This window comes from Terrapene carolina, unplaced genomic scaffold, assembly GCF_002925995.2.
Source record: "Terrapene carolina triunguis isolate 2854851 unplaced genomic scaffold, T_m_triunguis-2.0 Scaffold42, whole genome shotgun sequence".
In the NCBI taxonomy this organism is placed as follows: domain Eukaryota; kingdom Metazoa; phylum Chordata; order Testudines; family Emydidae; genus Terrapene; species Terrapene triunguis.
In genome coordinates, this window is record NW_020664393.1 from 56,033,296 (window position 1) to 56,046,046 (window position 12,751).

The following is a 12,751-nucleotide window of genomic DNA, read 5'->3' on the forward strand; positions in this document are numbered from 1 at the left end:
GGTTTAGACTGCCTTGCAATGCACATGCAGAAGGGGCAGTGTTAAGGTTGCACAGGGAACCTTAATATTGGCACTTTCTGACTTTTGAGTGCTGCAATTGACATCTTTTTTTTGGTATAGAATTTACTATTACACTGCATTGATGTGCAGTTCCTAGCAAAGCAATGGAACAAAGTATTCTCAATACTACTGCATGAATTAACACCAAGGCTACCAAGTAATAGCATGCACCAAAGCTCTCTCCTGGAGTCTAAACTCTCCCAAGGCTCATTTGCCCAGTAGGGAAAGTCTCAAAATACTAGAGCCAGGGTCCAGAAGAGTGCATTTTGCTGCACTGCAAACAAGTTTTTGACCCAGCCCCATATTCCCTTCCCCTCCCAACCAAGTCTGTGGCTTTAACATCTCTTACCTGCACTTGGCATTTTGTTTCAGTTTACATTCAGCAGAGCAGCAGGGATCAGCATGCCTGTTCAAAAGGCCAGGATCGCATTCCTCACCTTCATCCACTCTGGAGTTCCCACATACTTGATTGTTGCGCTCTTTGAAACATTCCTGGGCCTTGCTCTGAATGGTCTTACAGATGGATTGTTTACTGCAGCTTGAGAACATCTAAAGAATCATGAGCGGAAAGAGTAGCACTGAGAAGGAGTGCATCATTCCCTCTCACCAGAATACATCCAAGACTGACACCATCACCCACCCGACCCCCAATTCTGATGTTTTAAGAAACATTTATTCTATTTACAATGCCACTGTGATACCTTGGGAAAACATAACACAGAAAATAGTAGCCTGTGTTGAAAAACTGCTTTGTTGCATTGTGATTAACACCTATCCAAACACACATGCACAGCGCTGCATGACCAACTCTTGGGAGGGGTTCCAAGGCCAAACCCAACCCTTCTGCTAGCACTGGGGGTTCAGGTGGAGCAATACATCCCAAGAAATAGTCATGAAGTTGCCAAAATGGGGAGAGACTTTTCTGACCCTGGTTGTAAGCTTCTGCAGAGCTGCTGGTAACCTTAGGCTAGTCATTCATTTGATATCTCAGTTTCTCCATCTGTAAAATAGGGATAATACCAAGTCCTCAAGGGTGTTATGACGTTTATAAGATGAACGGAGACGAGTATGTATTAACTTAGTGACTGGGCTAACCACTAGAGAGAGACATGACGGCAGTGACCAACAGCCTACTATTTAGAAGCCTGTGTTCCAGTACTGAAGATCCAAGCTGGATTCCTGCTGGCAACAGCGATATCAGGAAGTGTAGGCAGCCACAGTTTGTTACAAAACATCACCCTAGTAGGGATTGAATGCCTGTAGATCTCAGGCATTTGAGAGAAACTTATCTAACACTGGAACTAATAATAATAAATGAATATGTCTCCCTCTAGTGGCTGTTCAAGCAATTAAGTGCCTATTAAATACAGGCTAAAGGAGTGCACCTTAGCTAAGCAGATAGGGACTTGTGCTTTTGGGGTGGAAGGTTCTGGGTCAGTCCTTGTTGACTGTAGTGGGATAGTAGAAGTTAAAGTAAATTTACCTTATTGTTTTCATGATCGCCACTCACAGCAATTGGATACATAACATATTTCCCTCCCTGGTCTTCAGTGGGGGCACATTCCGGCAGACTGTCTGGATCATGCTCTGCTCCAAAGTTGTGTCCCAGTTCATGAGTAGTAACCAAGTCTGCTTCCTTGTTCGATACCAAGAAAACACATCTAAAGTCAATATCAACATGCAGTGGGGGTCTAAGTAATTCCAGATCATTAGATCTTTAGAGATGCACTTCATTAGGAAACAGTTCTTTGGTTAAACATATAAGTGCTAAACTGAAGTCAGGGCCTGTAAAATTACTAAACTCTTGAGCGCCAACTGCTAGAGCGGGGTTCGGATGCTGCATGGGCAGATAAGAGCTCAACAATTGATAATCTCAGACTTAAATGACTTCAGTGTAAGAAAATACTTTCTAAAGAAACGTCATGCCACAAAAATTACGCATGTATCACATTTTCATTCAATTCCTCTGGCAATTTGCCTTATTTTTATTGAATAGACAGTGGCCATTAAGAGCCTTAACTAAACTCACATTCTACTGTTTTGGTGCTAGAAAAAAAGCCTAGAAATAATATAGGGTAGGGCTGTCAAGCGATTAAAATAATTAATCCCAATTAATCGCGCTGTTAAACAATAATAGAATACCATTTAAATATTTTTGGATGTTTTCTACATTTTCAAATATACTGATTTCAATTACAACACAGAATACAAAGTGTACAGTGCTCACTTTATATTTATTTTTGAATACAAATATTTGCATTGTAAAAAACAAAAGAAATACTGTAGTATTTTTCAGTTCCCCCATTACAAGTACTATAGTGCAATCTCGATCATGAAAGTTGAATTTACAAATGTAGAATTATGTATATAAAAAACTGCATCCAAAAATAAAACAATGTAAAACTTTAGAGCCAACAAGTCCACTTAGTCCTACTTCTTGTTCAGCCAATCGCTCAGATTCGCTGAACAAATTTGTTTATATTTACAGGAGACAATGCTGCCTGCTTCTTGTTTACAATGTCACCTGAAAGTGAAAACAGGCATTCACATGGCACTGTTGTGGCTAGCGTCACAAGATGCGCTAAAGATTCATATGTCCCTTCATGCTTCAACCACCATTCCAGAGGACATACTGATGACAGGTTCTGCTCGATAATGATCCAAAGCAGTGCAGACGAACACACATTCATTTTCATCATCTGAGTCAAATGCCACCAGCAGGTCAATTTTCTTTTTTGATGGTTCGGGTTCTGTAGTTTCCATATCAGAGTGTAGCTCTTTTAAGACTTCTGAAAGCATGCTCCACACCTCGTCCCTCTCAGATTTTGGAAGGCACTTCAGATTCTTAAACCTTGGGTCGAGTGCTGTAGGTATCTTTAGAAATCTCACATTGGTACCCAGAGATGGCAGGATTGTAGAAATTTTGGTGGTGCCCAGAATCCGCCTGCCTCCCCCCAAACTCCACTCCCCACCTACCTAAGGCTCTGGGATGAAGTTTGGGTGGGGGGAGGAGGTCTGGGGTGCAGGTCCTGGGATGGGGCAGGGGATTGGGGTGCAAGATGGCTGAGAGGTTGGGCTCTGGGAGGGAGTTTGGGTGGGGGAGGGGGTCTGGGGTGCAGGCTTTGGGATCGAGTTTGGGTGCTGGCTCTGGGGGTGCAGGAGGGGGTGAGGGGTGCAGGCTCTGGGATGGAGTTTGGGTGCTGGGTGCAGGCTCTGGGGTGCAGGAGGGGGTGAGGGGTGCAGGCTCTGGGGTTTGGGTGCTGGCTCTAGGCTGGGGGTACAGGCTCTGGGAGGGAGTTTGGGGGCTGAAGGGGGGTGCAGGCTCTGGGACTGAGTTTGGGGGCCAAGGAGGGGGTGCAGGCTGGGGGGGGGTGCAGTGCTTACCTGGGGCTCCTAGGCAGGAGTCTCCATGGTGCTCCTACTCCCAGGCACTGCCCCCACAGCTTCCCATTGGCTGCAGGGGCACCTGGGGCGGGACACAGACCCACCCCACCCAGGGGCTGCAGGGAGGGGCCAGCAGCCATGTAGAGCAAGCAGGGAGGAAGCCGCTCAGCTCCGCTGCGCTGCCAGTGGTGAGTGGGGGCCCTGGGCTGTTTTAAATGACCCGGGGGACGTGCGGGAGAGGGGGCCCAGGGGCGGAAGGCGGGGCCAAGGGAGAAACCCAGCCCCAAACATTGCTGGAGCCAGGCCTTGGGCCAGGAATATTCCTAGTGCCCAGGCACCACGGGCCCATAGGACTCGCCGCCCATGTTGGTACCTTCTTTCCATTTTGTCAAATTTGCAGTGAAAGTGTTCTTGAAACGAACAACATGTGCTGGGTCATCATCCGAGACCACTATAACATGCAACATATGGCAGAATGCAGGTAAAACAGAGCAGGGGACATACAATTCTCCCCCAAGGAGTTCAGTCACAATTTAATTAACGCTTTTTTTTTTTTTAAAACGCGTGTCAGCTGGAATGGTGGCCGATGCATGAAGGGGCATACGAATGTTTAGCATATCTGGCACGTAAATACCTTGCAATGCTGCTACAAACGTGCCATGCGAATGCCTGTTCTCACTTTCAGGTGACGTTGTAAATAAGAAGCGGGGCAGCATTATCTCCCATAAAATGTAAATAAACTTGTTTGTCCGAGCGATTGGCTGAACAAGAAGTAGGACTGAGTGGACTTGTAGGCTCAAGTTTTACATTGGGTGTTTTTTTGTTTGTTTGGGTTTTTTTGAGTGCGGTTATGTAACAAAAAAAATCTACATTTGTGAGTTGCACTTTCACGATAGAGATTGAAGTAGAGTACTTGTATGACATGAATTGAAAAATGCTATTTCTTTTGTTTATCATTTTTACAGTGCAAATATTTGTAATCAAAAATAATAATATAAAGTGAGCACTGTACTCTTTGTATTCTGTGTTGTAATTGAAATCCATATATTTGAAAATGAAGACACATCCAAAAATATTTAATAAATTTCAATTGATATTCTACTGTTTAACAGTGCGATTAAAACTGTGATTAATCACGATTTTTTTGAGTTAATCGTGTAAGAAACTCAGACTGACAAGGATACCAACAAAGAAACAATAGGTGGGGAAGATGGGCTGGACACAGTACACCAGGGAAGGGGAAGCTAGGAAGGGGGCAGGAGAGAGAAGTTTGGCAGAATAGCCTTAACTTGTGCTACTCCACAAACACGGCTCCTGCCTGCAAGCACCGCCCCCGCAGCTCCATTGGCCAGGAACAGGGAACTGTGGCCAATGGGAGCTGCGGGGGCAGTGCCTGCAGAGAGGGGCAAAGCGCAGAGCCATGTGCCCCCCACAGGAACCGCAGGGGCGCGTTGGCCCCTTCTGGGAGCGGCGTGGGGCCGGGGCAGGCAGGGAGTCTGTCTTAGCCCTGTTGCGTCGCCGACCGGGAGCCGCTCGAGGTAAGTGCCATCCGGCAGGAGTCTGCACCCCAACCCCCCTCCCAGAGCCAGCACTACATAACCCCTCATGCACCCTGTAGCCCCTCCCCCAGCCCTGACCCCCCCCGAGCCAGCACCCCGTACCCCTCTCCTGCACCCCGAGCTCCTGCCCCAGCCCTGACCCCCCTCCCAGAGCCAGCACCTCATACCTCCTCCTGCACCCCAACACTGCCACAACCCAGAGCCCCCTCCTGCACCCAAACTCCCTCCCAAAGCTTGCACCCCTCACCTCCTGCCCCAGGCTCAGCCCGGAGCCCCCTCCCACACTCTGAACTCCTCGGCCCCAGCCCAGAGCCCGCACCCCCTTCTGAACCCCAACCCCAGCCCGGTGAAAGTGAATGAGGGTGGGGGAGAGTGAGCGACGGGGTGGGGGGGGGAGATGGAGTGAGTGGGGCAGGACTTTGGGGAAGGGGTGGGGCCTCAGGGAAGGGGCGGGGTAGATCCTAGGTTGCCCTTAAAGTGATCTTGCCAAAAAGTGATCTTGAGCGTAAAAAGGTTGGAGACCACTGCTGCAGAAGTACAAAAGACCAGAGATGCATGGTTTTTCTTACAACAATCAGCAGTTCGACTTTATTTCATTGCCAATCTACTAGTTTAGTCTTCAGGGTTATTTTGATTTTGGGGGTGGTTCTAAGCACACATTTGGTATGAATTTAGTGCTCTCATCTTTGGAAACATATAGTCTTATTTATCAATAGAAGAGGTCAGCACAATCAGAGGCAGAATGTTTCCTTCTCACTGCTCCACCAGTGTGTCTGACTAGTTCCATCTCCAGAGCCATTCAGTCCTGGCTCTCTCTGTCAACAAGGATGATAACTATGATGGCATTTTTTGCATCACAGATACCTGTCCGTAGTGACCTGGACTGAGAGCAAACGGTTCTTTTCAGACAGGCATCCAAGAGCCATTCATCTCACAGTAGTTATAGCACTGAAGAATAACAGCAAAGCACATGTTTAACAAATACGTTCCGTATACCCACATTCAATTTACAGTACCTTTGTGAGGATAGTTTTGCCATAGTTCTTTGTGCTGGTTAAGCCGCTGTTCAAATAGATGTTTTTTTTGGCAGGTTGACTATAATAAGCTATAGAAAGGAAGATGGAAGAAAGTGAAATTCCTCATATAGCACAAGAAAAGTAACCAGGCTTTCTACAGATTTTTGTTTGTTTGTTTGTTTTTTAAAGAGAAAACCATGTTTAGGAAAACTGAAGATTCTCCCCAGTCTTTTTCTTTGACCTTGTAAATAAATGACTATAACATTACAGCACTCACAGGCTTATAAATGAGTCCCCTTCCCCCAATTTTTGCAGTGGGGAATCTGCAGTCAGAACATAAATAAATGCATGCATTAAAGACTGAGAGGCATTCGCATACTCAAGTAATGAGGGACATATAAGTACTTAAGAGATAGGTGTTGGATTCCCTCCCATTGTGAAATTTGGCAGGCCACACCTGTTAAGAGCTGCATCTTTCCAGAGCAGCACATGAAGATTTTAGCTGCTCCAAATGGGGCCATAATGGCTTTCACTCAACCTATTAATTCAAGAAACTTAATTGTTTTACCCTATCCTATTCCCCTTTTTGTATGCAGCCTAGGACGCAGCCTTCAGTTCCATTCCTAACTCAGGTCACTAGGGAACATTTAAGTGACACACATTATGCCCCCTTCAATCCTTCTACAATTTTCATAACAAAGTACAGATATTCAACCCACAACTGGGGGGGGACGGGGGGGGGCAGGAGGGAGGGAATCTTACCCTTTGGGCAAATTCCACCATGGGTGTTAGGCCTGGGAGATCCAACATAAGCTAGTCCAAGTGTTCCCATATCGAAATCTTGGTACGTAAAGAGATGAGCAAGGCACACTTGAGCTGCTCTCTCAGCAATATCAAAGCTAAATTGCTAAAAGGAAAAAAACAAGCATTAGAGTAATCTGTAATATGTATGGTGAAGAAATTCAAAGATGAAAAAATCATTTAACAAGCCAGGTATTTTCCAGCTCCAGTTTCTATTACACTAAATGAAGAAATCTGCTCCATCCCCAGATCAGAGTAGGATAGTTCCTTCATATATTCTAGTACTTAGTCTGGCCTAGTTTTAAATATCTCCTCCTGCCAGAGTATAATCTACAGTGTTAAGATTCTCATTGGTCAGCAACATCTCAATGAAAGGAAAAACTATTATAAGGCCCATCTTTCAAAACTGCAAATGCTTGATAACAGCCAGCATTACAAGATTTCATTACAGAATGCCTTTAAGGACAGTAGGAATTTGCTGCTCCCATTCATGCTGCTGAAAAGGAGCAGAGCTGAATCCAAACTCGAACTTTCTCCTTAGCTTCTCTGTTCATTGTAGGTGGTGACCCAGGGCACACTTTCACTTGTGTTTCAGCAATTTATTGAATCATTTTTCTGGCGTCCCAAAACATGCCAGTCACTTCAGAAGAACAAGTATGGAGAGAAGCGCACAATCTTGTGTTGAAATGGCACTACCAACGAGGGCAACAGATAGGTGAGTGGGGAGGGAAAAGATAAAGGTGAGGATAAGATCACATGGATCTCAGTAAGGGACGTCCCTCAGCCCGCCGCTTCCAGCAGCTCCCATTGGCCTGGGAACCGCGGCCACTGGGAGCCGCGATCGTCCGAATCTGCGGACGCGGCAGGTACACAAACCGGCCTGGCCTGCCAGGGGCTTTCCCTGCACAAGCGGTGGAACAAGTTTGGGAACCACTGCCCTAGAAGAACCTTGTAAGCTTCATTGCAGAAGCAGTTTTTAAGAGGGATCTGAATGAGTCAACAACGCTCATGCCTAACGAGTAGCTTCATGATCTTACTGCTAGCCCTGCTCTGCCTCCCCTCTTTCCCATTTATAATCCCGTTCTGGTGGAGTCATGTCAATAAAGTTGTGTGATTTTTTGAGAAGGGGACATGTTTTTATACTTCTGCAAGATGACTAGTGCATTCTGGGAGAACTCCAAATATAACACATTTTAACTTTACTAAAACAAATAAAACCTGTATGCTATCCAGAAAGGCCAAGACATTTGGTAAATGTGGTCAACTGGATGGCAAGTTAGAAAAGGAAATAGCATGGAGAAATTCAACATGTATGAAAGAAACAAGTTCAACTATACAGCCACACATTAAATGAGTATCTGAGCACCTCGCAATAGGACAGTATTGTTAGCCCAATTTTACAGATAAGAAAATGAGACACAAAGATCAAATGTCTTGAGCCAGGACATGCAGGGAGTCTGTGGCAGAGCCAGGCCTCCTGAATCTCACGCCAGTGCTTTAACCACAGGGCTGCTTTCCTGTCTCAATAACCACAAAATCATTTATATCTGTTTTGCACTTAATAATTGTATTCTGGAAGTAGATACTTTTTATAATGAAGCCGCTTGCCATGAGCCTGGGTAGAAATATCCTAGTTTTGTATTCTTGTGATAACTACACATTGTGAAGAGGAAGAAAAGCAGTTTCATTTGCAATCAGAGACTGATCTTGGATGGCAAATAAGTAATTCTCGTATTTTCTTTTTAGGTGGGACATTTTGTTTGAGAAGCACAGCTTTACCTCCAGCAGTGTCTTCACCTCCCAAGCATCCTTCTCTTCATTTGGCTGATTTTTTGCCATGTTATAATGTTTTTGCCCAGGCTTCACAACACTTGATTCATTGTGGACAATAATCTATATTCAAGGGTATAATATAATTAGAATAAGGAACTGTAAACAATTCAACAAGCTGAAGAAATAGGCAGTGAAGCGCCAAGTGCTGCAATTTTAAAGTAAAAATGTTATAGCCAAGGGAAATTTTTCACCCTCCTAAACGATGGCCAAAGCACCTCATTAAAATGCCATCCTATTCTTAGATTTAAACTTACATATTCCTAATGGTGAACTCTTGACCTCTTAATTAAGATAATGCCATACACTTTGACCCAAATATAATTACAGCTAAACACATTAGCATCATTACACTAAGTTAAGTTGCACATCACAAGTTTCCATTGTATCCCACTAAGATATTCATTACTCAGTCATAACAATTCAGGGTTCAAATCTGGTAGAAAAGGTCCCCAGTGCACCTCTGATTTTATTTAACCAAAGAAGATCTACAAGGATTCCTATCTTTAGAAATCTAGATGTGCAAAAAGAAAACTGAAAAGTTTTATGACTAAAAGCACATTTGTCATGTTTAGACTTTTCTGACTAAAGAGGTAGTTAGTTTGCAGTGTGGCATATGTTTAGTTATGTTCCAGTAAACGGGAGTAACACTGGGCTTTTAGAGTTTATACTGTAAATAATGACCATCAGAACCTTTATTACTCAGGATGACGACAAGAAAAGAACATAGCTTGACTCTCAGCTCCCAAGATGAACTTTAAGAGCTGGTTGATAGAAATAGCTTGTAAACTGCATTTGATATGGAAATCATCAACACACAAAGCCGGACCCCAAAGAGCCATTTTTACAGTCACTTTTTAAAATAAAAATGCATTTTACATTGGAGATAAGTCCCAAAAGATTCCAGGAATTCAGAATTAAGGTTCCAGCAACAACACAAAACCTACTTTATAGCATTTTTGCCTCATCTTTTGTCACATGATTACTAAGGCTGCGGAAGTCACAAGTAAATTTCCCACAAAGTCATGGGGGGGGTCCCCCATGTTTTCTCCCTTCCAACTCTGTTTCCACCATTAGCGGCAACAGCAGTCACCTAAGACAGCGTTGCCTGATTGGCTGAAGGAAACAACATGCTGACTACCTGATTGCACTGACCTTCCCAATTGTGGCCCGTTTCCACACCTGACATTTTCAGGCTTTGGGCACAGTACTTTGAGATTAGCAAACAGAGAACTGTGTCAAAACAGCCCTTCCCCCCAGGTTTGAACATCTAGTTGGGTTACGCTTAAAGCAGCACTCTAAGATCAGATTTGTCTAAGTTAGGCAAGACCACAAGTAACCAGGTCAAAAAAGTGAGCCAGATGTCATGACTCCTTATGAAAAATCCTCTGTTTCAGTGTACATTACACAGCATGGCATGCCCTCTTTAAAACCCACTTTTATGATGCCTACAAGAAATTAGCCCACTAAGATTTCCATTTATTTTAAATACATTATTCCGCCACTCAGAGCTCTAATTTTCAATAATTACTACATAAACTTATTGATGTCACCCATCTCCTCCAACCCCCACAGCGGCTTGTTACCCCCAGCATCATTCATTGCATCATGTCTGAAATTAGTTGCTACTCTTCAGAGGAGGAATTGTGGCTTTTTATCTGTATTGTGGGTCACTTTGAACACTCTTGGGCTCTGTCAGATCAACACCAACACCACTGGAGTATGTGACAACACTTGCACAATAGTATGTTTATGAAAGAACCATACATTTTTCAAATTTAGCAAAAACTAAACAAAAAAAGTTCTCCAACAGAGATCAAATGTGCCAAATCTCAGCCCGAAATCTTCTCCAACAGTTGTAAGTGTCTGATAAAAGATGGGCCAAGACAAACTTAGCTATGAAAATCCCTAGGATGATGCTTTTAAGGGGTTACTTATATGATGGAAGTAAACAATTTAAGAATTATTGGTATTCCGATTATTTGTATTCTGATTCCAGACCCCACTCTCCAAATGTATTATATATATTTTTAAAAAAATCCGAACTTATAATATCCAGAACATGCTCTAATGCCAAAGATTCACAACCCTTTGCATTGACTCCGTGAATACCTGCTCTATTTGTATGCCGTATCCTTTCAGGTTTCCGTTGTCCCAAGAGGTATTTCGATAGATGTCATCCACTCTGTCTATTAATTCAATCTATGCATGGAAGGGGAACATAAACCATTATTTAGATCCAAATTCTTATCATGTAAATATAGTCCAAAATATCCCAAAAAAGTTGTAGCATATGTATCTATGAACACCCATTTCAAGTCAAAACTGCACCTCATAAAACACAATGGACAAATATACTGTTCCAAAAAACATCAGAGTAGTGGTCCACGGTGTTTTACAATGTTTTCCTGAAAGTTTTCCATAGTCAAACTATAGCAGACTCTGCCATTTACCATTATTTTGTATAGTGGAGTGGAAAAGCAACATAAGGTTAAGAATAAATCATCTTGGTAAAAACTTTATGCATATTCTAGCATTCCACTATCGCTTTTTAAAAAAAATGACTAAGTATAGTACTGTGCGATCCTGGTGTTCAGGCTCTCTCTGCTGGCCAATGAGCTATTGCTGTCCTCCTCAGTACATTCGGTGCTGGGGCTCCAGAGCATCTGCTCCTCTCTCCTGGCTCTTTTGTTCTTTATAGCCCAGCCCTCCCCTTCCAAGCAACATCCTTCATCCAGAAATTTGCATGTCTGTTTCTACTGAACAGCACCTCCAAATTCACTCAGGATGAACAGTAGTATTGTTGGTTGGTTTTGGGATTAGGAGGGTAGGGGAAGAATAGAATCATAAGAACATAAGAAATGGCCGTACTGGGTCAAACCAAAGGTCCATCCAGCCCAGTATCCTGTCTACCGACAGTGGCCAATGCCAGGTGCCCCAGAGGGAGTGAACCTAACAGGTAATGATCAAGTGATCTCTCTCCTGCCATCCATCACCACCCTCTGACAAATAGAGGCTAGGAACACCATTCCTTACCCATCCTGGCCAATAGCCATTAATGGACTTAACCTCCATGAATTTATCCAGTTCTCTTTTAAACCCTGTTATAGTCCTAGCTTTCACAACCTCCTCAGGCAAGGAGTTCCACAAGTTGACTGTGCGCTGTGTGAAGAACAACTTCCTTTTATTTGTTTTAAACTTGCTGCCCATTAGTTTCATTTGGTGGCCCCTAGTTCTTATATTATGGGAACAAGTAAATAACTTTTCCTTATTCACTTTCTCCACATCAGTCATGATCTTATATACCTCTATCATATCCCCCGCTTAGTCTCCTCTTTTCCAAGCTGAAAAGTCCTAGCCTCTTTAATCTCTCCTCATATGGGACCCGTTCCAAACCCCTAATCATTTTAGTTGCCCTTCAATCAAGGGGGTTTCAAATTCTTCTAACAGTAAAACTGATAAAAAAAATACCTAGCGATAGTGATACTTGAAATGTCCCGCCCTTCCTCCTAGCCAAGTTTAGAGTTTAAGGCATTATGTTTGTAAACAATTATAATGTCATTCTTTAAGATCCATTTAATCAAATTTTGCTGGCATATTAGAAGCAGATGTTTCCCTATTCACAGAGACTGTTCCAAGCGGGTTTCTTCTAGTGAAATGGACTCCTTCCCTACAAATGAGCTGGCCTTATATGTGATCACATTTGTCATTTATTTTGGCTACAGAAGGAGTCAAAGAAGCTAATAAGAGCAGGCCCTTCCTCCCATATGCATTATCTAAGCATTTCTACAGGACCTATCTTTAAAAAGGAGAACAAAGAGGATCTAGGGAATTATAGACCTGCCAGCCTAACTTTGATACCTGGAAAGATATCATAACTAATATTAAACAATCAATTTGGAAGCACTTAGAGGAGAGGAGAGTTATAAGGAATGGCCAGCATGAATTTATCAAGAGCAAATCATGTCAAACCAACCTCATTTCCTTCTCTGACAGGGTTACTGGCCTAGCAGACGGTGGAGGGAAGCCATAGATGTGATTTATTTTCATTTCAGTAAAGATTTTGACACGCTCATAAACAAACTAGGGAAATGTGGTCCG

The 12,751-nt window shown here is 43.4% G+C and overlaps 1 protein-coding gene across 1 annotated transcript in view; it reads right to left on the reverse strand.

Moving 5' to 3' along the window:
• The window catches only part of ADAM17 (ADAM metallopeptidase domain 17), a 58,998-nt gene that overhangs the window by 12,062 nt on the left and 34,185 nt on the right, over positions 1 to 12,751 (reverse strand). The window contains 6 exon segments of the mRNA XM_024213251.3: positions 410 to 609; positions 1,544 to 1,696; positions 6,020 to 6,108; positions 6,782 to 6,926; positions 8,600 to 8,713; positions 10,763 to 10,852. Of these exon segments, the coding sequence (XP_024069019.3) occupies positions 410 to 609; positions 1,544 to 1,696; positions 6,020 to 6,108; positions 6,782 to 6,926; positions 8,600 to 8,713; positions 10,763 to 10,852 (791 nt within the window).